General features: G+C 38.4%; 2 protein-coding genes across 2 annotated transcripts; both read right to left on the minus strand.

Moving 5' to 3' along the window:
• Nucleotides 1-435: 435 nt before the first annotated feature.
• Nucleotides 436-7,248, minus strand: LOC145785783 (uncharacterized). The gene is made up of 5 exons (XM_082597493.1): nt 7,109-7,248; nt 6,102-6,139; nt 3,489-3,604; nt 2,742-2,914; nt 436-1,783 (listed from the first exon to the last, which is right to left on the minus strand). The coding sequence occupies exons 1-5, from the start codon at nt 7,143-7,145 to the stop codon at nt 1,464-1,466; spliced, it is 684 nt and encodes a 227-aa protein (XP_082453619.1). The 5' UTR covers nt 7,146-7,248; the 3' UTR covers nt 436-1,463.
• Nucleotides 7,249-18,761: 11,513 nt separating this feature from the next.
• Nucleotides 18,762-22,680, minus strand: LOC145785840 (HIG1 domain family member 1A, mitochondrial-like). The gene is made up of 3 exons (XM_082597547.1): nt 22,543-22,680; nt 21,757-21,869; nt 18,762-20,949 (listed from the first exon to the last, which is right to left on the minus strand). The coding sequence occupies exons 1-3, from the start codon at nt 22,634-22,636 to the stop codon at nt 20,854-20,856; spliced, it is 303 nt and encodes a 100-aa protein (XP_082453673.1). The 5' UTR covers nt 22,637-22,680; the 3' UTR covers nt 18,762-20,853.
• Nucleotides 22,681-25,934: the final 3,254 nt, after the last annotated feature.

Consider the following 25,934-nt stretch of genomic DNA (forward strand, 5'->3'; position numbering starts at 1 on the left):
ATACGTTTTATTTATGATAAATAAATAAAAATAAACTTTGAACTGCATCATTTTTTACCAAATTTTTGTCTGGTTCGTAGGAGTTTTTATTCGTGTTACTAAGCAGTTTTAACTTTCACTGTATTATGTCAATGTTTATTGCACCATTTACCTATCTGGCAACCTTGATGCTGTTGTCTGCTATCAAAAAAGTTCAGAGGCCTGAGGTCAGACAAACCGCTCCATACTCAGACCTTAAACAAGTCTTGGTCTGGTTGATTTGCTGCAATACACCACTTTACATGACCAAAGTCGGCGTCCTAGAGTCCAGATTTTTTAACGCCGCCATTCTAGAGTTTTGAAACATCTAAAATTGAGTCAAAGAAAGAAAACATTTCTTTAAAATTCACACATGGAAATTGTGAACAAAATTAAATCATTTTTTATTATGCGTCAACATAAAGTACACGGAAGTTGACTTCTTTATTATGACCAACACAGAAAACTTTTTCAATTTTGAAATGGCAACACTGACCAGATTAGACGGAGACTATCGTCTTTTGTTGGACACATATTATATTAACAGTGGCTTAATGTTAGTAGTTGCCACTAACTGCTTTGTACAGTACGAGTTCTAAAAAAATGCCTTTATTTAGGAAGTAAAATTCAATTTTAAAGTGATCTTGATCTTATTGTTCTTCAAGATCAAGATCACACAAAAAAAAGTGATCTTAGATCAAGATCACCAAAAAAACGTAATCTTGAAGATCACGATCTTGATCTTCAAGATCACTTGTGATCTTCAAGATCAAGATCACGCCCATTTCTGGTCACTCCAATGGTCATGGTGTCATCATACACCTCCAAATGTTACAAAATAAAATCATTTCCATGAATATGACAAATTTTCAAACACTATTGGCTCATAAGGTCTTTATAAAACGGTACCGGTAACAGGAAGAGAAAATTCGGCCAAAAAGCCAATATTATGAGAAAAAATATCATGCAAAAATCTCAAAAACCTGATGTGATGGGTAAAATCAGATGTGATTTTTGAAATCAGCAGCCTCAATTTACCCCAAATCACATCTTACATTGCAGACACAAAATTTTTTATCTTTTTTGTTGGCCTGTGTTATTTTATTAATTTGAATCTAAAGTTCTCAAATATGATTCGGCTCATCTAAACATCAGCCCCGTTGGTCATCACCACACTCCACAACACGGTTTTGCGCACGTCAAGTAACACTACAAGAGCAATCGTGAACGCTTGCACCATTTTATTATAAATACCTTCTGTCCATGTAAAAATTGCACGCATGCATGTTTCGAGCCTAAAAACCACAAGAGAAACTCCCACAACCCTACAGAAATGCGTACCCCAGACAGAAAATCAACCGCTTTTTTACATTGAGCCAACGTCTACAGACGTTAAAGCAATAAAAAAAGCGGTTGATTTTCTGTCTGAGATGCTGCAAAGCCGGTTACACTTGAGGTAAAACTGCATTCACATCTCGCTTATGAAACCTTTTCAAATGCGACGTTAGGTTGTACTTCTGAGTAAAACCTTTATGATCGCACAGTGTACAAACGAATGGTTTAATTCCAGTGTGAATTCTCTCGTGCTTTAGTTTGCTGCAAAACTTTCGGAAAGTTCTTTGACAAAATTTGCATTTATAACGTTTCTCTCCTGTATGGACAGTCAAATGGTCGCGAAGATGCACGTAGCGTATGTAACTCTGCCCACAGAAGTCACAGACGTATGGTCTTTCACCCGAATGAATTTTCATGTGAAGACGAAGACCTGTATACAGAGAAAGATAACACGTGGTGTATTTTTGTAAGAGTTGTTTTTTTCAATCAAATCTGGCCAATAGTTTGAAATGCTGCGCTCTACTGCCCAGGTAGGCTACGGCACAATACACTCTTACTTGTGTGAAACCAATTGAAATTTGTACAACGTCTGAACACATATGTGCAGTTAGATGAAAAGCACTACCAAGTCAGTTTGAAGATAAATATTATCTTGCATTTTTTGGTTGAATTTTAAGCGACTGGTAAAATTGACAGCAGGTAAAGCTGGGATATGGTGTATTCAGGCTTGGGCCCACTGGCGGTGGGTGAAGATTTAGAAGTGGAAAAAAGAACGGAATGGCCCGTTTCGGTGAGTCCGATTTGGTGAGTCCGATCTCTATTCGGTGATTTTTTCAATTTTTTTTTTTTAATTATCGGGTACCGTAGCCTAATTATCATTGCCGTTTTAGGGTTAGGGGTTAGGAGTTAGGGGTTAGAGGTTAGGAACTCACCGAATCGGACTCACCGAATAGTAGCAGACCCAAAAAAGAAAGCTAATCCATATGTCCACTTTCAAGTACGTCATTACGTGTTTTGCTAAAAGCGCAGCCACATGCTCTTAAACGATGTTGAACCGAGTCTCTACAAGTGTCGTAGAAGAGCTCTCACCACTCGGTGATACAGCAGACATAGTAAAAATTAACGAGTCATTAAAGAATTGTTTCCACTGTAGTGTGCTGCAATTGCCTTCAACTAAAATATGCTTTTTTGTCTGAAATACGTTTAAAACACTTTCATTTACAGCCTAGAATAACTAATACCCAGCCAATATTGTCGGCAAATGTTAAAATACTACAATATAAAAAAGGACTGATTCACTCATTTCATATGAGCGCAAAATCGCAAAGATCATCTCGATATCTTTAAAAATTTTATTACAATCGAGACGAATAAGCTTAATAGTTTACCTCTTAAAAGAGTGAATGTTTTCCCACACTCTTCGCAAACATGTTGTTTCTTGCTGTGGGTTTTTACATGGTTTTCCAAGTGTCTTTTGGCTGACAATGACTTTCCACAAACGTTGCAAATGAAAGATTTCTTGTCTGTGTGGGACGACCCACACCGACTGGATTCAAGGGGCCTACAAAGATGCAGGTGGCAATAATTTGGTTTAAAATATGAAAGCATATGGTCAGTAAGCATGAGTTCGTACGGGTCTGCTACTATTCGGCTAGTCCGATTCGTCTGGTCCGATTCGGCTGGTCCGATTCGGCTAGTCCGATTCGGCTGCAGTCTTTTTCGGCTGGTTTGTTGGATTTACTAAAGGATTTTGTTGGATTACAGAAGGATTATGGTTGGATTACAGAAGGATTATGGTTGGATTACAGAAGGATTATGATTGGATTTTCAAAAATTTGCCGAATAGGGAACTAGCCGAGAAATACTGTACCCGAATAGGGAACTAGCCGAATCGGACTAGCCGAATCGGACGAGCCGAATCGGACTAGCCGAATCGGACTAGCCGAATCGGACTAGCCGAAACGGGCAATTCCGAGTCCGCACAGCGTATTAAAAAAGCTAACACTGAATCATGGATAAAGTAAGTGCTGTTGGGGAAAGAAACGTTGAAACTAAATTAATACTTTGGTAACGAATGATAACACTAACATTTTCTTGGTTTTTCTACCAGCTTAGTAGTAATGTACGTTATTTACTTTGAAAAGTGCGTCATTGGTGACTCTTTGTCTTTTGTACAATGCAGTTTAATGTGTTCTTGCAGCTGATCACGACACGAAAATGTTTCTTTGCAAACATCACAAGTAAACTCACTCTGAAACAAACAAAAATTATATTAGATGCCAGCAAAAGACGTTTATTATTATCAGCAGGGCCCACAAGAGGGGGGGACAACCGGTGCATTGCACCGGGGCCCGGTGAGTTCAAGGGGGCCCGACAAAATATCTAAATTCACGCGTTAAAGTTGATTTCAACGATTTTGCATAAAATATTGTTTTTATATTAGTTCCGTAGCCGTAGGCCTATGTTGATAGGGCCCCCTCATGGGTATGCCCTTTTTTAAAACTACAGAATTTTTAATGTTTTGAGTTCAGGGGGCCCGACAAAATGTTAAAATTTGCGTGCTCAGGTCGATTTTGCATAAATTATTGTTTTTTATATTACCGGTTATGGTTTCATATTTTAATTGGGCCCCCTCATGGGTATGCCCTTTTTCAAAACTACAGCATTTTCAGTTTTTTTAGTTCAAAGGGCCCGACAAAATGTTTAAATTTGCGTGCTCAGGTCGATTTTGCATAATATAGCCTATTTTTTTTATATTAGCGGTATTTTCATATTTCGATTGGGCCCCCTCATGGGTATGAATGAATATTTTAGTTTATTTCAGTGTTAGTCTGGGTGTTTTATTGTGAATATTTGGGTACGTGTACGGCATGTTTTAATAAGCAATTGATTGATCAGGTTAGGTTACAGTCATACAGAAGGTATTCTATGCATTTGCTGACGTCTTGTCAATTATGACACAAGCAAGCAGTGACTGTTATGTGTAGGCTGATCATGTTGAACTGGTACAATTTTAGTTGTATATATAATCTTGTTTAGCGTGATATTTTAAGAGTTCAGAAAATAGTAAAAAGTTTTGAAATATTGTTAAAATACTTAGCAAGAAGTCGTTACTGTCACTTTTTCAGTACAGAAATGCTCAAGTATTTTTTGTTTTGGATATGATACTAATTACATGTACTGAAATCATGGAACTTGTCTAATATAGCCTGAGACAGTTACAGTATTTTTGAGTTTTTAGGACTTGTTGAATGATTTTGCTATATTGGAATGCAAGCAAGTTTCATGGAGGCAATGCAAGAAAATAATTTTGTCCTTGTAGCAGGGCCAAATGTCATAACAGTCTAACAAAATTCGAAAAAAAGTTAAAAGATTAGTGGAAGTGTGATTTTTTGAGTAAAAATCATAGATCTTTACTTCTGTTGAAGTGCAGTTTCTTTCAACTATAGACAGAATCAGAAGTGTCCTAATTGCAATGCAGCTTACTTTTTCCAGCACTGCAGAAAGGTGTTGATTTTCAAAGCTAATGATTAGTATATAAACAAACATTTGTTTCGAAGAAGTTTTCCTTTTTGTTTGTTTTCACTATTTATTTTTTAGCAGTCTTCTCCAGCCAGGCCAAGCCAATCTTACTCTTGAATTTCAGGAACAGTGTCAATATTGACTCAAAACAGCCATTCTGTCATTATGCAGGGTATTTGTAAAGGTCTCGATACATAGTATAGTGATAGATGTAGGTGCATTTATATTGATAGGACTTAAAAATAGAAATATATTCAACTTTGGTTTCTCCTGACCACTTGCTGTAGAAATGAAGAGAAAGTGACCCTCAATCATGCGTGAATGCAGTTTCACTCAAACAAGCAAAGAAAACTAAAGGAGTAAAAATAAGAAGCTGCCTATTGATCCTGAAATAAAGTTGGTATTTCTTGATGTCATGAACAATAGCAATGCATTCATCCAAGTTTGGTCTCCTAGTCTCTGCTGATTTTAAGGTCAGAAATGATATTGTATGGTATGTTAATGTAAAGGTGTATGCACACATATGCAATGCTACTTGTATGTCAGCCATGCCGGATAGTGTTGCCATTTTTATCTTCAAAGTGGCTATTTTTACCCACTTTTTGCCATGGTTACAATCAGGTGTTGCCAGAGTTAGGATTAAAGTTAGGAAGGGGTAAGGGTTAGAGTTAGGAATAAGGTTAGGGTTTTGATCTTTGACCATGACTAAACATTTTTTCCAAAATACAAGTTTTTGTTTTCAACAGCTATAAACGTTTCCTCAAATTAAAACAGAATTCCTTATCTGGCAACGCTATTGAGGCTATAGTTATATACTATAGTTATATAACTATAGCCACAGCCTTTTATCTTTGTATAACTAGTGTGTATCTGTGAATTTAAAGTCATAAACACCACTACAATACTGCATTCTTTGTGAAATAGTGGAGTGGTAATACTTTAACCTAATGTATTCTTTGTAGTATTTTTAAATAGGTCTGGTTTTAAAATAAAAACACTGTACGGAACACCATGTATGCATTGGCCTTGTGGATTAACGCGCACCGCAAATTTTGCTTGTGATTTGTGAGATATCACGCGACATGTTGCGCTGGGGGGCCCGGCAGCATGATCTGCACCGGGGCCCGGCAGGGCTCTTGGAGGCCCTGATTATCAGAACAAGGCAGTATTGGCTGTTAAAGTACAGCATTGCAATTTTGAACAGTTAAAGTCAAGTGACAACATACCTGTTCATAGCAATCCTCAACGAGGTCAGGAAATTGCTCTGTAAAAGATACAAGATCTGAATACTGGTATTACAAAAAGAATTCCTTCAAAGTATTTTACTTACAATACATTGCATGTTGCAGGGGTGCTCAGTTCCAAGTGAAACCCTGAAAATGAACTATCAAAGTCGGATAAATATCAAAAATATATTACATTCTTCTAGTCTTAAAAAAAGCTGAAGCATAAACCGAACGTGTAGTGAAAAAACAGTTAGTGGTTTTCAAAAGTTATTGCACTGTTAGTTGACAACAAAAGAACTATGGCTCCAGTTATATTTATTAATCTATACAAAAAAAAGATTTACTTTCAATAAAACTCTAATTCTGTATTTCCTTTAAATGTAACACAAAAAGGCATCGTCTTACTTCTTTTAATATAGGCTACGGTAAACACAGCTTTTTTTCAACACTTTTTTAACACCATTAAATTCTTAAAAAGTGAATAAAAAAACAACAGTAATCTCTCTAGTACATGTAGCTCCACACAAAGTGAAAGTAACATGACTTAATTGACTTTTTTTACTTCTTTAAAGATACATAATATCTAAAAAGACATCGTTAAAAGTTAACTACTGACAGTGACCACTGTTTTGATCTTTCGATCAGTTCAGCGTAGTAAAATGAAAGTAGAGAGTTGTCTTGAAGTTTTGAGATGATGGTTTCTAAGAGTGATTTTAACAAGCCAATGAGAATTGATTTATTATGTATATAAATACAATTTTTAAATTTGGACTTCAGCAAAACATAAACAGTCAATTAGAAAGTGTGATTTTTTTAAGAAAAATTGTGCTAAGAAATGATTTAAATTTGTAAAAAATAAAAACTTGAGAAAAAGACAGAAATTTATCACTAAACTAGGACATAACATTCAATCATCTAAGATGGATTCAACATACAAGAAATTGGATACCGGTACTAATGATACAAATAAGCATTAAAATCAAAGAAACTTGTTTATTCACGCATACCAGTTTGTATCCTCTTTGGATTTTTCTCTCGTATCATGAGCCAATCCTATACAGCTACCGCAAAATGACTTTGGACCTTTCTAAATTTTCAAGAAAAACTAACATTTTGTATAGCCTACAATGAAACCTTTCATTAAAAACAATCGACCATGCTTAATATTTCGACATTATTAAAATCTTCTTCACATTATTCACAATCTTTGCATTGTTTGTCATAATGCTTAATGTTAGCAATCTTTTCTCACCCCAAGCCAGAAACTTCTGGCACTCACTTCTATAATTCTCCCGTCCGCGTCATACCATCTGCGAGTGCGGCGCTTTAGACAGTATGAGCTTCTGAAGCTTGACCGACTGGTTTTGCGGTGTTTGAAGGTGGCGTGGCGTCTTCCCAAGTGGGCCTGCAACGCGTTCTTTTACTGTAAGCCTGCATTGGGAGGTTTGGGCATCACGAACTTGTGTCGCGAAAGTGACACGCTTTCGGTAGCTCATGCTTTCAAGATGCTGACGTCACCTGACAGCATTGTCTCTGCCGTCGCTCTCGGGCAGCTTAGGCGTCATGCCTGTCTGAGGTTCGGCACTCCAGATCCCACGACTGACCACCTGGCCAGTTATCTGAATAGTGACCCCCCTCCTGACGGCGCCCGTTCTAGACCGTGCCCTACAGGCGAGAGCCTGTGGGGCCGTGTCCCGGCGGCCACCCGTCGCCTGAACGTACGTTGGTCCGCCTGCTCGGATGGCGGCCTTGAGTTGGCCGCGGGGAGCTCCACAATCACCCCTCCTATAGGCTAAGGAAAAAAGTGGTGCCGACCCTCCATCAACACAATGACTTGTGGTGGAAGAGACAGTGGGAATCCAAACCTGACCAAGGCAAGACGGTCAGTGCCCACTGCCTGTCCGGATTTTCAACTTCCTGGACCCGGCGCTCGGAGCTCCTGGATCACGCGGACCGAGTATTTGCGTACAAAGCTAGATTGAATCTAATGCCACTTAAATCAAAACCAAGCCATGGCCGCCGTTACCTACCTGCCATGTGTAGTGCTTGTGGGAAAGCGGAAGAGACTCTCCCCCATATATTGAATCACTGCCCTACCGTGATGACCGTCGTCACGGAACGACACAATTCAGTATTGAGGGAGATCGTGGGGCACGTGCCTGCCGAATGGCAACCCGGGCTTTCCATAGATAGTACGGTTCCACGGCACGTGGAAGCGGGCGGTGCTGATCTGCGTCCTGACATCGTCTTGCAACGCCCTGACGGTGTCACGGTCGTATGTGACGTCACATGTCCGTTCGACAACGGCGCGGATTCTCTTCGAAAAGCCGCTGACAGGAAACACGACAAGTACAGCGAGTTATGTGTCAACATAAAGGAAGACAGGAAGCGCCCTTGCAGGGACGTCCTGTCACTTCCGTTCGTCGTAGGCTCCCTCGGGAGCTATGCCCCGACGAGCTCTCGAGCTCTGACGGCCTTGGGCGTTCCTTCTCGTGGGGTAGCAGAGGTGGCTAGAAAAGTGGCTTCCCTCTCAATCAAAGGATCCTTCCGCGTCTGGAAAGCTTGGAACGCCGGGCTCACTTGTGGAGGGGCTACGTCATAGAAAAGACGACTTCAGCGATCAGAAACTTATTCCCCAATAACAGAAACGTTGCAGTAAGTATCCGAGCGCGCAAGACAGCAAACCGTTTAGACATCATAACCTTATATCAATTGTCATAACCTTATATCTTATGTCTATAAACCAGTGTCATCAAGGAAAGGAATAAAATGTCTAATGTACATTGTGAATCGAGACTGGTTTAACAGCAATTAAGTAACTTCAATCATCACTATATCTCTATGTATTAATCAATCAATTGTTTCGAATTATCTTACGCTGCCTTCGCCTTGTAACGCTGTTCTTGCCCGCTCGGATCAACCTCGCTCTGCTTTCAACGCATTGATCAACACGATCCCCTGATCAACTCGATGCAGCCTCAAAATTTCCACCCCAATTTTCTACTTTTTTCTGGTAATGTAGCCTATCAGTGCCTCTGGTTTCAATCGCTAGCCTCCCCGACCCAGCTGGGCGAACCTGCGTCAACGTCTGGCCAGTGCACATCCGTGCTCGCCGAATCAAAGCTTACTCTTCTCCAGTGAGTATGTATTACATTCCGACCTATATTTTTTGTTTCTATTGATTAATCGAGCCTCTGCTCCACATTTTTATTTGAATTTTGTTTGCCACGAGAGCCAAATTATCCTTAAATAGTTGACTCTCTTCCTCGTGGTAGACCCCAATTTTATCCGCTCTGCCTACTGGCAAACCGGGTATAAGAGTCAAGTACCTGCGCCGAGGTCGCGTGAGGGAGACGTGGGCGCCGCCGGGCGGTCAATTACTGCCGGTTCCAGCGTCCACACGCGACGGGTCGCCCGGCCCGTCGCAGGCCATCTTTTTGGGCAATGCAGAAAGAGCCTGTCTCCCTAGCCCGCACCGCCATTCTAAATTTGCAGACGGGTCATGTAACGTTTTCGATCCACACTCTCCCTCCACAGGTACCTCGACTCCCCAGCCTGGCCCCCGCGACCTAAGCTGGTGGACTTACCCCTCCGGGTGCATCGTCACCCCTAAATCACGCCGCTCCCCGCCGCCGCGGGGTGTGGCAGGCCGGTTTCTGAAAGTCTTCGACCTGGCTATGTTTGTTTGTGCTCTCTCGCCGTGTCAATTATTTGTACCCGTGCGCTGTTGATGCAAATAAAACAGTTTAACACTCATGGGCGAAACACGTGTCTATCGCTGTCAATTCCTGCTACAAATCGGCTGCCGAGAAACATATTGTTGATTGGATGGTCTGAATGGCTAGCGTGGAAGCTACACCGTTATGGTTGGCGAATCGCAGCTGCTCGCTGTAGTGCTCAGCCTTGTGCTGATAGCCGGGAAGAACGCCCCTTTCTTCACTTTGTTGAAAGTAGTTGAGAATCTTTCTTTGTCAAAAAAGGATTAGTTTAAGCTTAGAGTTTGTGGTGGTTCACAACAATTCAATGTAGGTTTCCAACAAATTCCAACTCTCATCAATTGCAGCGACTTTGGCACTGCCCAACTCTACCAAACAAAATTGAAAAATATTTGCAGAAACTCTTGATCAATGACCACAGCACTAGACCTACTCCATTCTTCATCTTGATCTTTTCAGAGATGAATTAGTTTTAATCTGCCTATGAGGCTATAGTTTCTATATGCTAATTCAACAAGATGTCATAGGCTCAAGTGTATGTATGATTTGTAAAGCATAAGTTCAAGCGTCATCATTCATCATCATCCATTTGGGGACGTACAAACAAAATGAAATTGGCACCAATAAAAAAATGGAAAAATCGAAAAATACATTGATGAACTGTTTTTTTAGAAACCACTATTGTTGGTTTGTACAGCCACTAAACCTACACTCAACAGTAAAAATGCAGTGCATAGGCATAGGCCCACAATCAGTAATCATTTCAACAGTTTTGCTATGTAAGTTGTGTTTTGTCTTGTTGTGCATCTTTTTCGCAGCAGCTAATAAACATCTATCTATCTAACTAGATCCAGTACCCTCATGGCTTCTCAACATTTATCATCTTTTCTGTCTATTCTGACCTCCATTGTAAACAAATCCTTGACAAGTGGTCTTGTCCCCCCAAAACTCAAACATGCCATTGTTCGTCCACACTTAAAAAAGCCTAGTCTAGACAAGGAAGAGTTCAAGAACTATCGCCCTGTGTCCAATCTATCTTTTGTGTCAAAAATAGTGGAAAGAGTAGTTGGTAGACAGTTAAATGATTTCTTAAACGTGTAAACTTTATTTGATATCAATCAATCTGCGTATCGTCAACATCACTCCACAGAAACAGCTTTACTAAAAATCCATAAGCTTAATGATATTGCTACTGTAGGCCTACTTGACTGTAATCACAGCGTTGTTCTACTTTCTCTTGATCTTTCAGCTGCTTTTGATACCATTGATCACAAAATTCTTCTAAATCGTCTCAAACCAGATTTTGGCATTACAGGAATGGCACTTGACTGGTTCTCTTCTTATCTTTATGATCGAACTCAGTCTGTAGCAATTGAAAACTCAATGTCTGCTGCAACATTTCTTTCTTCTGGAGTTGTTCAAGATTCTGTACTCGGCCCTGTCCTGTTTTGCCTCTACATAAAACCTCTGTTTGACATCATAAAGCGACATGGGTTTTCATACCACTCATGTGCCGATGATATACAATTGTATTTGCGTGTGACTGATGAAGATTCATTGTGTTGTATTAAGTCAAAATTCCATAAATGTATGGTTGATATCTCAAATTGGATGTCTTATAATATGTTGAAACTGAATCAAGAAAAATGTGAGTTTATCGTGTTTTCTCCGAAACGGTGTATTTCAAAGTTTAACGTCACATGACCCTTACCCTGAGTAATATCAATCTTTCTTCTTCTAACTCCATTAAATTGCTTGGTGTAACATTAAATCAACATTTGTGTTTAGAAAACTTTTTCAGTTCCACTGTTAAATTTTGCTTTTTTCATCTTGGAAATATTGGTTCCATCAGACAGTTTATAAATGTTGATGTTTGTAAAACTTTAACGCATGCACTTGTAACATCCAGGCTTGATTATGCAAATTCATTGTTAAATAACATTCCACATTGTACTATTTTGTGTCTTCAAAGAGTTCAGAATGCTGCCGCTCGGCTAATTACTTTAACACGTAAACGTGAGCATAATCACTCCTATACTAAAATCCCTGCATTGGCTTCCAGTATTGTATCGTATTCGCTACAAAATAAGTCTATTAATTTATAAAGTTTTCCATGGTTTTGCTCCAAACTATCTGGACACTTTGCTTGTTCATTATAAACCTGCCAGAACTCTGCGTTCTCAACATCAATTGCTCTTGTGCAACTCTTCATGTAAGACACAATATAGAAATCGCACCTTCCCAGTTGTAGCTGCCAGTTGCTGGAATTGTTTGCCTATTTGTGTAAAAAAAGCTGAAAATTTAAATGAATTCAAAGCTCGCTTGAAAACGTTATATTTCAATGAACATTATGACTGAAAGTACCGCATTAATTATCACCATTGTCATGTAGGCTACAGCGCCCAGAAGCATAGTTTGACTGTGGAGTGGCGCTATATAAATATTGTTATTATTGTTATTAATGCAAAAACCATATTAACGAAGCTTATGGATAAAATAAAAGCTATAGGCTACATGCCACCGGTAGGCTATTGCTAGTTTTGTGGCAGCTCAAGAGATTGTTGAGCGTGGCAAGCCGTTTATAAGCCGTTTAAAAAAAATGTTTCCTGAAGTAGTAGAGAAACTGTGTTCTGATCTATATTTACTAAAATAGGCTACAAGCCTACAACCATGGCTATCTATAAAGATAGCCTACGGCCTGATTTGTCACATTTTGCAGAAATTTCCAAATTTTGCCAACTTTGGGGAAATGTTTAAATAAATTTTTCTAAAAATTAAATTTTTACGCTTTCCCCAGATGACACAATAGGTTTTAACATCTTCACATGTTGAAAAACAATGAAAATTTGACTTCGAAGATTTTAGTCAGACTGTTAATTTTTCAATAACAGTCTGATTCAGCGTTTTTCAACTTACTTTTTCTTACTTGCTATTGCTTCCCCAAGGCAACAAAAAGCTTTTGCGGTATATCATTAGGAGACAGCAAAAAGTAAAAAAATCTCAGAAAATGTCAGTCAAACACTAGCAGTAGCTGTAATCAGGGCCTCTCAGAGACATTTTCACTAGGGTACGAATAGTAATTCTGGGGCTCCCTCTCACTCTGGGCCCCTTTTTTCATGGGCAAAACGCTTGATGTTTGCTTAGGCATATTGCACACCATACAACATTTTACTGCAGAATTGGACATCTGTGCGTAATAATAGTAGGCAGGCTGCAATAAAACTATTATTTAGTGTTTTGTGTTGTGCATATCTTGTGATCTGTCACTCGCCAATTTGTGCATCCTGCATTGAACTCGTGTGTCAGTTGTTGATGGTGCTGTTGAGAGGTGTCGCTTGTAGCCTACAGCTTAATGTAAAATTTTTAAATTCATTCATTTATTTCTCTTAGATGTAGCCTATAATTATTCCTGATGAGGACACTATGTGGTGTCGAAAACGTGGATTTAATAGTTTATTCTGTGTGTTTAATAGTACGGTAGTAGTCCAGTTTTAATCCGGTGATGTCCCCGTTACCGAGGGTGGCCGGATTCACCTCCAAGTGCCGCAATCGCCTTCACACCCTGCCTCCACATCGATCTGTCTAACGCGTCCTCTCTTGTCAAGCCCACCTTGCTGCTTTCCTCTTCAACTTGCCTTTTCCACGTTTTCTGGGGTCTTCCTTGTTTTCTACGACCCTCCACTTGCAACTCCAGCGCTCTTCTCAAAACATCATCTCCATCTCTTCTCAAAACATGCCCATACCACAATAAAACATGTTAAATCCGTTAACGTTACTGAGTGTAATACGTATCTAGTACAACAAATCAAGAGCTCTCTTCTGCCAAGGCTCAAATATAACACAGGCTATTAACTTTTTCATTCACCACATGCCTAGCAGAGGTGAACGAAGTCACTTTTTTTTTACTCTTGCTGCGCTCCCTGCTCCGAAGTCATTTTGAAGTAAAATAAGCGTGAAACTACCTTGCTCAAATAGTTTTTAAAAAACACAAAAAAACCCAAACTACCTGCGGGCTTTAAAAAAAACTAGCTGGTTGGGTTTTCAAAAAGCCCGGGTTTTTCTCAACCCTGCTTTTGCTCAGGGGCGCCGGAACGATTTTTGACTGGGGGGGCAAGATTACAAAAAAAGGGCACTTTTGTTTACTAAAAGGCCAATTTTTTTTCAAGTTTTGAGATAAGATATAGCGATAATGCTAATCTATCAGCTCACTATGTATTGAGTAATGATAGCCTACAAGTGTCCGGTAGCCTATACGAAGAAGGGCATCATGCTATGTTATATAATGATGTAACCTACTGTCCAGCCTTAAAGCAGCCTGCGGCCATGGTCGCTAAGTAGTGCTTGAATGACCGCCGGTGCAACCTCCTCAATCTGCCAAGTTTGGCCGCCGGTCTCTTCTAGCCAATTATTTAATTTCGCAATAGAATGATCGTGGATCAACTGTCGAAAATATGTAGTATCAAAGAGTGACGCAAAATTAGGTCAGCGCGTCATAATCGCCGCTGTTGCATTGTGCGGGAACATTTGTTATTGATGGAATATATTAGGGATACCATATGTCCTCTTTTAAGAGGATTTGTCATCTTTTTTGAAGAAAAATAAATTGTCCTCCGAGGACACCCAAAAATGCTCAAATGTCCTCTTTTTTTACACTTTCAGTTTTCTTGCTCATATTTTCAAAAGGATTTCATTGTTATGTAACTTTTTTGCGATTTCCAATCATTTTTGTACCAATGCAACAATGTTGATTTATAGATTTATTTTCAAAACAACATTGGTGTAGACCTACTAAGTTATTTGATCTGTTGTTCTAAAGTCTAAACAATCCTAGACACGTTCATTGAAACACTACATTGCTTTGCGATTGTCCTAGGTAGCTAAATGTCGGTCAGCGATGAGTGTGAGCGGAGCTGCAAATCTACTTGTGAGGGAATTTCCTCATTTGAGATCTGATCAACAATTTATAAAAAAGAAAAATTGGGACAAACTAAAAAAAATTGAGAAAAAAAAAGAGTAAATCACAAATAAAACACTAAACGCGAAAACTTGCAAAAGAGTTTGACATGTTTACATTTTAAGGTCCTCCCACTTTTACAATAAATTATTGTTTTACACAGATCTATTTCATATTAATTCAGCGCTTGTAGACGTTGCTGATTACCAACTTAATAGTTTGGCTAATTTGTCAAGTGAAGCAAGTCGAAAACAATATCCAACTACAGACAGCCTATTGCAAAATAAATCCTGGCATGGATACTTGATTGATTGAATCTTTATCCTGGGACTGGGAAAGCTTTTTGCAGAGCTTAATCCTGGCAGTTTCGCATACTTGTAGAGGCTTTGAATCACTGACGCAGGCCCGGTCACCGAGATTGACAGAGTGAAGTTTCCGATTGTTGAAGTTTTGTTGCCGGGGAATTATTCCATCCATTAGATGCCGCTGAATGGAGAGCAGTCCTTAACGTGCGTTGCTCAAGCGCACAACCCGAGAGTCGAACCAGCGCCGCTTGATCTTGAAGCTTCTTCGTTCCAGAAGTGACGCGCTAACCAACTGAGCTATCGGGGAGGACTTACAAATTATGTAGGTGCAAATGTAGAATGAATTTAATCTATGATGCAGCTACAATATGTTAGTATAAGGAAGGAAACAGCCTTTTAGTTGAGTCTGTCTTTAGCATTTCATTAACAGCTGTATACAACTTCAATTATATTTCATGCAAGTAATTTTATGATTTCGTTAAAGCTGATCCTTGTTTTTCTGAAAAAAGTTAAGGAATGGCTACCTGCAGATACTGCTTGATTTGTCACATTTTTATTTTGTCTCACAAATTTAACACATCAGCTTACAAAAAACAAATTTGTGTGTTTTTTTGTGTCTGTTTTTTTTGCTGTAACCTTTGCTGCATAGGTTTATAATTATCTAAAAGTATGTAAAAAATTCTTCATACGTAACCTTCTACTTGTATTTTACTCGCTGGCGAAACGTGTCCTCTTTTTAGGTGATGAAAATATGGTAGGCCTAGAATATATCCATCTGCGATCACCAGCGCTGTAAGTCTTGTTTGTAATTTCAGACGTTTATTTTAACAAAGTCTTAATCCGAAGTGCTAATTTACGTCGGCTGGCAATATTGTCATTTTTATGTCGATTCGATGTTGTCGGACATTGAATCGTTGTTTAAAAGAAGAACTGGGTTAGTTGAGATCCGAGGGGAAAACATTTTTTGATCATATTTTGCAAATATTATGCTTCTTTTAGTAATGTCCTTCATATCATTGAAATACTTATTTTATTACCTTGCCGTCATCGTCAACACATGTCGAACGTTGCTAAAAAGAATTCTAGGGGAGTGGCGAACTTTTTTAAAATCAGCCACATTGGAGACACTCATGCGAGTGTCGTTAGATGGTCCCGCAGTAATGGATTACAATCCCGATAAAGCAGTTATTGCGTGGTGCAACGATTCCATTGTAAGACGTCGCCCAGGCCTAGACTTCAACAACGCTAAGTGATTATTTTAGCATTGTTGCAAGTTTAATTCTATTTACTTGTGCTATCGATATTTTTAAATATTATTTTGAGGCAAAAATAAAAGATTATAATTAGGCTAAAAGCGAATAGCAGAAATTGTTATACTGCAAAATGTGCAGTAGCTTACATGACTTTAAAAGGGCAACCATTGCCCCCCCTGCCCCTCCATCTGCAGAAAAATTGAGGGCAGGGGGGGCATCCGCCCCCCCTGCTTCCGGCGCCCCTGCTTTTGCTACACTATGGCTATGCCTGGCTTTAATTGTTGGGGGGCCCGAAAAAAAATCACAATTTCGGGCTCCCCAACAATTATAGTTCTGGGCCCTCAAGGGTACGCCGTACCCCCCTCTCATAGGCCTTGGCTTTAATCAAAATCTGCAAAATGTGAAATTTGTTAATTTTTCTTGCTCGCTCAAACACGTTTTATTCACCTCGGCTATATTAGACACGTGTATAGTTGGGGATTGAGGGAGTAAAATGTTTAGTTGTGTCCCCCAAAAAAACTAACCAAATGATGCAACATTTCGAAGTAAACACTGCTCACTCACTCATATAAACTACAGTAGTTAATTAACAATTAAATATTGATAAATTTCAGTGTTATTCGAGATAGGATACGAAGTGAAAATACTATCGGTGAAGGTGGGGATATAATAAAGATAAATTTTGGAAGTTTTGACTTGCTGAAAGGCTACAATATCGCAACAGGCTATAGGCCTACTGACAAAATTTCAAAAAATAAATTGTTGAAATCCTTCTGTGGTCGTGAATGATTTTTTTTTGAAATGCTGGTAAGTTAACTTAATTTTTAAACTAAAACTTTTACCCAATCCAATTTGAATTTGATTCCATACAAAGTGTGCATCTTGATAAAAAAATATATTGTTGCTCCTAAAAATGTTTAAAAAGTGACCAAAACAAGATTGTATTTGTCAATTTCTTTCTGGGGGGCACTTAAGCCTCTCCACACCCTCTTTCAATTTTACGGACATTGAGTTATGCATTGTTCCTTTATAATATAAATTTTGCTATGTTAAAACTCTGGTGCTTTCCCAACTTTTTTCTAGATGCGCTACTGCATTGCCATTAGTGGTTCTTCGTGATCCTTATACATTTGCAGTTTGTAACCTATTATTTTGTTGTTTTGGGTATGGACAGCTTTGTCTGATGCAAACAAATAATTAACTATTTTTTTCTAGAGTTGTTCACTTTTTGCTAAAATGATGAATGTAAATTTTTCCCCCATATTGAAAGAGTTTGCGGCCTTAAACGTTTTCTGGTCCTATTTGAGCGATCACGAAACATAGGGGCTCAATTGCGGGTTTAGGGTGGGGGGACGAGATGGTGCTTACACGACCCTGGTCAGCTGAATTGAAGGACTTGGAGGCTGGAGCCAATGTTTCGTCAGATCGTCAAGTGTGCCGAGACCTGTTATTTCGTTGGGAGGGAAATACTTGGGACACCTGAAGATGGTGTGGGTTGGCTATTTGCTCCGTCGTATCTGCACCGGCACGCAGCAGATGCCTTCATGTCTCAACATGTCGAGCAAGCATTGAAACGTCCAACTAATAAGTAAAATTTCTTAATGATTATTTCATTGTTGATTTAATTATCGTGAAACCACACACATGTCTAAGAGATTGTTGGATTAAAATTTAAGAAATGCTCTTAGGCATTGCACACGACAATAGCAAATAGCCTACTGGCCGTGAACTGTGACAAAAATCCTGACTTTTACTGATAAGAAAATGAAAGCAAAAGACAAGCATAAGCTGAGTCGGATACTTTGCCAAAACATGGCAACCTTGTCCGCAGAAGTCTATAAATAGAAACTGACGTTCAAAGAAAAAAAGCGATTGAGTAAAACTGCTATGACGCCATGTCATTAGGCTACAACAGGAAGTAAATATGTGATTTGAAGTAAAGCCGCCTACAAAGCAGTTTTTCTTGGTTGGTAGTAGTTGAAGTGACCACCAACGTGAAGCCTTCGTTGTCTCTACCCTGAGCCCACATATGTTTGTAGACAGGGCTGTTGAAGGCAATTTTGCCTCGGTACCAATGAAATCCTAGGGCCCCAAATGGAGACACTTAAAATAACGCCTTAACCAATATTCAAAGAATGTGCTGTGGTTTTTTCAAGTATCTGGGCCCCTAAAATTACACCGCGCCCAAAAGTACCCCTTGCACACAGGCTAAATCACCAATTTCTTGAGCTCAACCACCTGCTTTAGGTCTAGGATATACAGTAGTAAGCTACATAAAAATTCACAACCACTTAAACATTTTTCAAAAATGGGAAAGCTAACTGGAAAAGGCAACCTGGTTCTAAAACACTCTCTCAAATGGGCAATCTGCCTAATATCAGAAGCAATCACTAAAAAAACAATAGTTTTGTTTGTTAAACGTCACATGCAAATTGTAGCAATAGTTGGGTATATCGTGTTGAACCAAAGATATAGTTGATTAAAAGCAGCAATACATGCAATTCACAACAAGATTGAAAAAAAGAAACATGTCTAAAATCTTATAGCGAACTTTGTTGAACGCAGACTCAAGAATGTAACTTATTGAAACCAATTCAGCAAAAGTTACTGATTTAACATCATTTCAACGTTTGGCGATATTAAAACGATGTAGGAAACGATAATTTTTGCTGAATGGGAGAAAATCACCTCAAATTAGTTGAAAGAATTTAGAATGTAAAAATAGCAACTGATTTGCAATTTCTGCGTTTGCAAAAGAATGAACGAGTAAAGTGGAAGTCTAATGGCTTGCAAAGTTCAATAAATTTAATGGCGTACCGGTATAGTTCGTCATTTCTATGTTTGCAAAAAAACGAACGAGTAAAGTGAAAGTTCATCTAGTGACTTGCAAAGTTCAATACATTTTAAAAATTTCATAGTTTTTAAACTTAACAAATAAAACATCACTAAAAATCTTATATTTCCAAGTCAAACATAACAAGAGTGCAGCAAATGATGGATTGTGGAATCTTTACTCCCGAATTAAGAAGCTTTTTGAGAGCTTAATCCTGGCAGTTTCGCATATTTGTAGAGGCTTTTGAACTACTGGCACAGGCTCGGTCACCGAGTTTGACAAAGTAAAGTTTTCTCTTGTTAAAAACAGAAATTTTACTAATTAATTTTATTTTCTCTTGTTGTTAAAATATTGTCTGTAAATTATTCCACCCACAAGCAGCCACTGAATGGAGATCTGTCCTTGAAATACGTTGCTCAAGCGCACACTCCGAGGGTCGAACCAGCGCCGCTTGACCTTGAATGCTAATGCAAACACATCCTTGGCCTTTCAAAATTATCTTTAACGGGTGATTAGGTCTGCTATTTGAAAAACTAAAGGACCACATTTTCATTTGTAGAAACGTCAAATACATGAAAGAAAAACTGTTTTTCAAAATTGCAAGACAATTAATACTACTTGACGTGGCAACGCAATATAACAGCCGATTGTAGCAAGAATTGATAGCGATTGACACCGGTGTTTCGCCATGAGGCTGGGCTCATCCGTATCGCACCAACAATTCATGCCACATAACATCGAAACGCCACCTTTACCAGTCAGTTGCAATCTTACGGTTGTAGAACGAAAACAACCAAACCAGCATGTGTCAAGGGTAAACAATTGACTAGCGAGCATATTACACCGCGATGGTGAGTGATTCGCAAAAAGCTCGCTGTTTTAGCGAGTTAAGCCTTGTGCAAAAAATTCTGCTACAATCGGATGCCGACAAATATATACTGTGCAGTAGTTAATCGGAGTCGTACTGACCAGCGAACATGCTACACCACGATGGTAAGCGACTTGCAAACAGCTCGCTGTGTAGCGAGTTTAGCGCTGTGCTGAATGCCAGGAAAAGAACCCTTTCTACATAACATTTAAAGTTGTAATGAAGCTAATTGACATCAAAAACGTTCATCATGCGTTTACAATTAATCTATTACATTTAAATTTATAAAAAGAAACAAGCATTGCCGCAGAAGCAGTTATTACGTTTACTATTCATAGATATTGACTAACAAACAAGCCTACAGGCCAGAAACAACTTGAAAGCTAGTTTACTCTGAGCAACTACTGCATTCACCAACAAATTGCGTGGTTTGTCAATAAAAAAAAACAAAAGCGGAGCTCAGTATATGAAAAGAGCAGAACTTGATGCAGATCTCATATTGCATAACACTGGACAAAGACAAAAAAGCACAATACAGTGTTGTGCAAAAGTTTCTGTTCATAAGTTTGGCTATGAACAACAAAATCGATATCTTCATAGCATTTCAGCACAAAAAAACGCTATTATACACAGATGCATTTGTGAGATCTTGAGCCATTTTCATGTAACATACACCTTAGCCTACATTTATATCTTTCAATTAAAAAGCATATTTAGAGTAAACGCTACACAAGAACACAACATCCATGCCTAAGACTAGATGTAACTGTTTTGGAAAAACACAAATTGAATTACCAAAGGCAGCAGAATTGAGCTAAAACAGCTAATCTCTTTTTGACGTCACTTTGTCATTCGAAGAATGTAAGCTCTGGTATCGATGATACAATGAATATGCCACACCACCAGTTAGAATAGCAACCTGGAAAAGCAAAACGCAGTCAGTAACAGAAAAATACATATTATAATTGCTACAGACCAATGGATTCAATGGAAAAAGGACAGTATCATTTCATTTGTAATATCAATAAGTTACTTCAAAAAGGTTTTTAGAACATGCATTATGAAGCTGAGCTATTAATGATGGGAAACTTTATCTCGAACTGAGAAAGTTTCTTTAAAACCTTAATCCTGGCAGTTCCACGTATGTTTTTAGTTTTTGAACCACCGAAGCAAGTCCGGTCACCGAGATTAAGTAAAAGCTTATGCTTGTAGGTGAAGTGTTGCTGCTGGGAACATTCCATCTACAAGACGCTTGGTTAGAAAATTGTCTTTGCAAACACTCCAAGTGCCAAACCATGATGTCATCGTTTCTTTGTTCGCAAAGTCAAGCTATCTATTTAACTGAGCTATCAGGCAGACTTAATTTGACAACCAAGTAGAAATTTTATGACTTTAGTCACCTTTATAATTGAGAGCAAGCTTGATAGTTTTCTACACGCATTTAAATGGATCTGACTGAATTGTGCCATGTTGATAATAATTGTTCAATGATAACTATTCTAGATGAATCTGATTGTATTAGTGATAATTTATCATCTTTTTCAAGATAACATTTAAAATCAACAATCAGAGAAACAATATTTTATATATTATATACTGTAGGTTGGACTTCAAAACATGAAGCACATTTCAAACAGTTTTATTCTAAGTACTTGCATGAAAACAATGATATCGCTTATTTTATGCTCAGCAAAAACTTCATGTTCATTTAAGCTTTTAAACTTACAAAACTTCCTTGAGCAGCCAAACGAAGGTTGATGAGATACAAAGAAAGGCGAATCCTTCTTGTCTTTAACCCATACAAACCCCCACCAACCACTGTTGCCAAAGCAATAGAACCTACAAAAATAAACATTCATTGAATTGCACATGTGCACAACATCATGACTCATACTAAAGGTGGCATGGTAAATAATTGATTGTGAATAGACATCAATTAAATATGATATCCTGTTAATTGCAATATCTCACCATAGGCAATGCACTGTGTTTGAAAGGTATATGTTTCCTGTGCAAATCCACATGTACGCTGTTATAGAGATGGGAATCAATACAAGTACCGTACTGTATATATATATATGCAATGAACAGATGATTATCACCATTACAAGACAGCCATTACAATGAGGTAAACTTGCTTAAAACTATTTACAATGTATGGCCCTTTAAAATTTCAGTTTAAAGCAATCGTTTTTCTTTTGTCAAGATGAATGTGGTTTAAATCCACTTAATATCTCCTTATCTGTGTGTCCAGTTTTGTAGCAAACAGACCGTGCAAGAGAACTGTTTAATTATGTAAAATAAAATAAAATTTTGTCACAATATCATTTGTTCAACAACTTATCATATATATCTCACTCTTCAACATTGGTATCCTACGTTAACTTGTTACCACAACAAAAAACAAGCATAATTTGTATCTAGCTAAAACATTATCCTAAACACATCAAGTTCTCAACAAAAATAGATAAAAGTGTGCACACTGCATAATGTACTAGCCTATATATTATACCTGTGTAAAAAACTGGCTTTTCTTGGAACTTTGCTAAGGCTTTGCTCAACCCTGATGGTGGGCTACTTGACGCAGTTGAAGATTTAGAGTCCATTTTTATTGAATTTCACATAAAATTATCTAGCCTATATATAAGTATTTTTCTTTAAAAGGAAAAACATGATTGTAAGCAACTAAAAATCCAAGCTACTTTGCTCATTATTTTATCATCAAATTACAAAAGTCAACTTGAAAAACAAGTTAAACACAATGGAAATTCATGCTAAGGCGTAGTTTACTTATCTACTTACAGTTTATCACTATGCAGTGCATAATGCATATACATAACTCGGAGCTGGTGCACAAGTTTCTGCCCTGGTCAATGGTCATAAACGTAACTCTACCAAAAGTATACAGATTGATAGAATATAATTCATGCTAAATGGTTTAAATTTCTAGGCTATTGTGCAATTCTGTATGTCTAAAATGTGTGTAGACTTTCACAAAGTACCTTTCAAACAAAGCTATATATTCCATTCTCTATATAAAATATAGTTACGATAATACTTTCTAAAACCTTTACAGGTTGTTTCACACTAAAAAAAAGATTCAGAAGGTCCTTAAATAAGGTGACAGACTAACACTGACAGTAGCTTGACCTTGACCAATAATCGAATATTCCCGAAAATCTTCACTTGATACTTGGAAGCGCAAGCGAATTTGCCAGATGTATTTAACATTACAAGCCCAATTACTATTGAAAAGTAGCGGAATCGCGGAACTGGCAACCTTCAGCGCGAAGAAGCCACCAGCTGATCTGCTGAAACTTCGCAGCTTTGCAAAACGCCCGTTGACAACTGCTGAACACAGTTGCCAGATTGTTGTTAATTGTTATGTCAATCATTATTCAATTCAATTCAATTTAATTCAATTTATTTTTCTTTGTCAGAATGTAAAAGAAATAATATTGTGAAAAAGAAATACGGTAACAAAACCAACAAAAGGAAAAGGTGGCAAAACCTTAATGGTTGAAGAGGTGCATGAAAGGATCTAATATTGCGGTATATGCATCAATAAATATAGTTAAGCACGCCACCAAACCTGATTATCTTGGTTGATTCCAAAGAATAACCATTTTTTGCGGTAATTATCAATTTTTTGTTGATACTTACCAATATCTCACCGTATTTCTGGTACCTACGCTGTACAATTCTCCCAGTAAGTTGCGTAGAACCTAGAACGAAACTGACATGCCCAGAAGTCTAAAATGAAAAATAAAACCAAGAAAAATAGTGTAACAACAAAACAATGTTGATCTAACTATTTTAAGGTCCTAATACTGACTCCAATTTTTGTACAGTAAGTTCAAAACAGTCAAAGTTCTAAAAATATCATAGCTTGGGATTTGGGAAAATGTGCACTGCACCCTGTGGTTTGCAGGATATATTGATTCACATTCATTGGTTACTTCACCTGGCAACATTTGCGTACGTGACTTCACTTTAGCAATGACGTAAGAAAATTTTTTCAAATAAATCTGATTTCGAAACAAGCTTTTCCTTTGACGTCAGTGCAGCATCAGTGCCATCGTCACCTTCCGCTTTCCTAAACGTGTCAAGTTGCAACGTGACAACAGCGTTTGACAAAGAAATCTAAGCTAGCGTAAGATTGTGAAATTTCCTGACAAATGATCTGGTCGATTTTCGATATGATAGTCTGTAGCAGTGGCTCTCAACTCAACCTTTTTCGGCTTACGGCACCCTGCAAACAACTAAATAATTTGGCGGCACCCACAGTCAAACCAAAAAGTTTCTGCATTAAGTTAAAATAATTTTGAAAAGAGTTTTCGCAAAAAAAAGCAACTAACTACAGCTCCAAATCATATCATGTAGGCGGCTAGGCCTACAATTCAATGAAGATCGCTTCAAACGAAGCCAGTGCGAAATTTGCGTTGAGTTTTAACGCAAATCCTTTGTCTTTTAACGCAAATCCTTCAAATATGCGCCTTGTCTGGGCGCATATTTGATAACGCTACGGTACTTTAATAACTTGCGACACCTTTGCGAAACGTAAATGGCATCTTTGGGTGCCGTGGCCCGTGGCACCCCGGTTGAGAACCACTGGTCTGTAGGCTATTGGTCACAGCGGTCAGTAGCGTAGCCAGGAATTTTAAAAGGGGGGGTTTTGACCACCCAGCGGCGGGGGGTCTGGGGGGCCTCCGCCAGAAAATTTTGAAAAATTACTTTGAATTTGGTGCATTCTGAGAGCATTTTCAACAAAAATGTGGGTACGAATCAGGGATATCTAGAGAAGGGGATATGAAGGCTCGCAGCGATTGCCTTATTCTCGTGACACTACCAGGGCGGTAGTTTGTAGTGCTTTAAACATGTGGTTCTGTTTAAAATCGTAGAGAGTTTTGTAGTGCAGCTGGTACAGTGAGCTACAGGAGACAGTTAGCAAATGTTACGTAGAGCATATTCAAAGAATACTTGCTTACAAAGACAGTTGAAAAGTTACCAGTAAGCTGTTTTTTTGAACAAAGCCTTCGCAGTAGGCTAGATGTAAAGCAAGTATATGGGTAGTTGAATTAACAAGCAACCATGAGCATGCTGTGAATATCCAGGCCTGATGCTAATAGCGCAATGCAAGTTATCATAACAAAATTTATTAAACTAGGCCTACTATCGGTGCCAATTGTCATTTTACGATAAACACAGATTATTTACGATAAACAAAAGCCCTTCTATTGTCAGACGTAATAAAAGCCTTCGTATCCCCTTCTTTAGATATCCCTGGTACGAATATTTCTGTAAAATGGTGCTGTCTGGTAGCATAACAAAAGAATAAGATCATGTTTTCTTCGGCATTTTTTGGAAATAAAGCTAAGTCTCTGTGTTTTCTTGTTGCTAATTCCTGGCTGAGATGTTTGAATGTTTGGTATTGGCAAAACTCGCTCTTTTAATGCAATTTTGTATAATACTAGGCAATTTTTTATTACACTGAAAGCATCATTCTCAATATCGTGACGTCACACGCGTGCCAAAGGGGGGTTGTAACCCCAACCCCCCCCCCTCCTTGGCAGGCTTGGCTACGCCACTGACAGCGGTAAACCATAATCTCTTCATGGGAAAATGGGGTGCATTCGCGGGTGCATTCACTATCGAAAATGGGGTGCAACGCGGTACACCACTAAAAACTTGTCACTACAATCTAAACTACTTAGTTAAAAGACGGAATTTTTGACAGCTAGCAAGCAATAAGCAAAACAGTTAAATATGCGACCAACTTCCAAGTAACAATTTTAAGAATGATCACAATACATGGCCATATCTCAAACGCACGTAAGCAGTTATGTGACGCAATAATGAAAGGAATTGTGAAGCAGTTCAAACAGGTGTTCAAAGGTGGTGATG

The sequence above is a fragment of the Aplidium turbinatum genome, chromosome 16 (assembly GCF_918807975.1).
Source record: "Aplidium turbinatum chromosome 16, kaAplTurb1.1, whole genome shotgun sequence".
Classification (NCBI taxonomy): Eukaryota; Metazoa; Chordata; class Ascidiacea; order Aplousobranchia; family Polyclinidae; genus Aplidium; species Aplidium turbinatum.

What these genes read in the sequence shown, in the direction of transcription:
- LOC145785783 (XM_082597493.1), bottom strand. Translation starts at nt 7,145, where the DNA reads ATGATACGAGAGAAAAATCCAAAGAGGATACAAACTG. An exon ending in TTGAGGATTGCTATGAACAG is followed by an intron (nt 3,605 to 6,101) that starts GTATGTTGTCAC and finishes TGTTTGTTTCAG; the next exon opens with AGTGAGTTTACTTGTGATGT. An exon ending in CCAATGACGCACTTTTCAAA is followed by an intron (nt 2,915 to 3,488) that starts GTAAATAACGTA and finishes GCATCTTTGTAG; the next exon opens with GCCCCTTGAATCCAGTCGGT.
- LOC145785840 (XM_082597547.1), bottom strand. Translation starts at nt 22,636, where the DNA reads ATGGACTCTAAATCTTCAACTGCGTCAAGTAGCCCACCATCAGGGTTG. An exon ending in AAAGCCAGTTTTTTACACAG is followed by an intron (nt 21,870 to 22,542) that starts GTATAATATATA and finishes TTATTTTTGTAG; the next exon opens with GTTCTATTGCTTTGGCAACA. An exon ending in TGGCTGCTCAAGGAAGTTTT is followed by an intron (nt 20,950 to 21,756) that starts GTAAGTTTAAAA and finishes TTGCTTTTCCAG; the next exon opens with GTTGCTATTCTAACTGGTGG.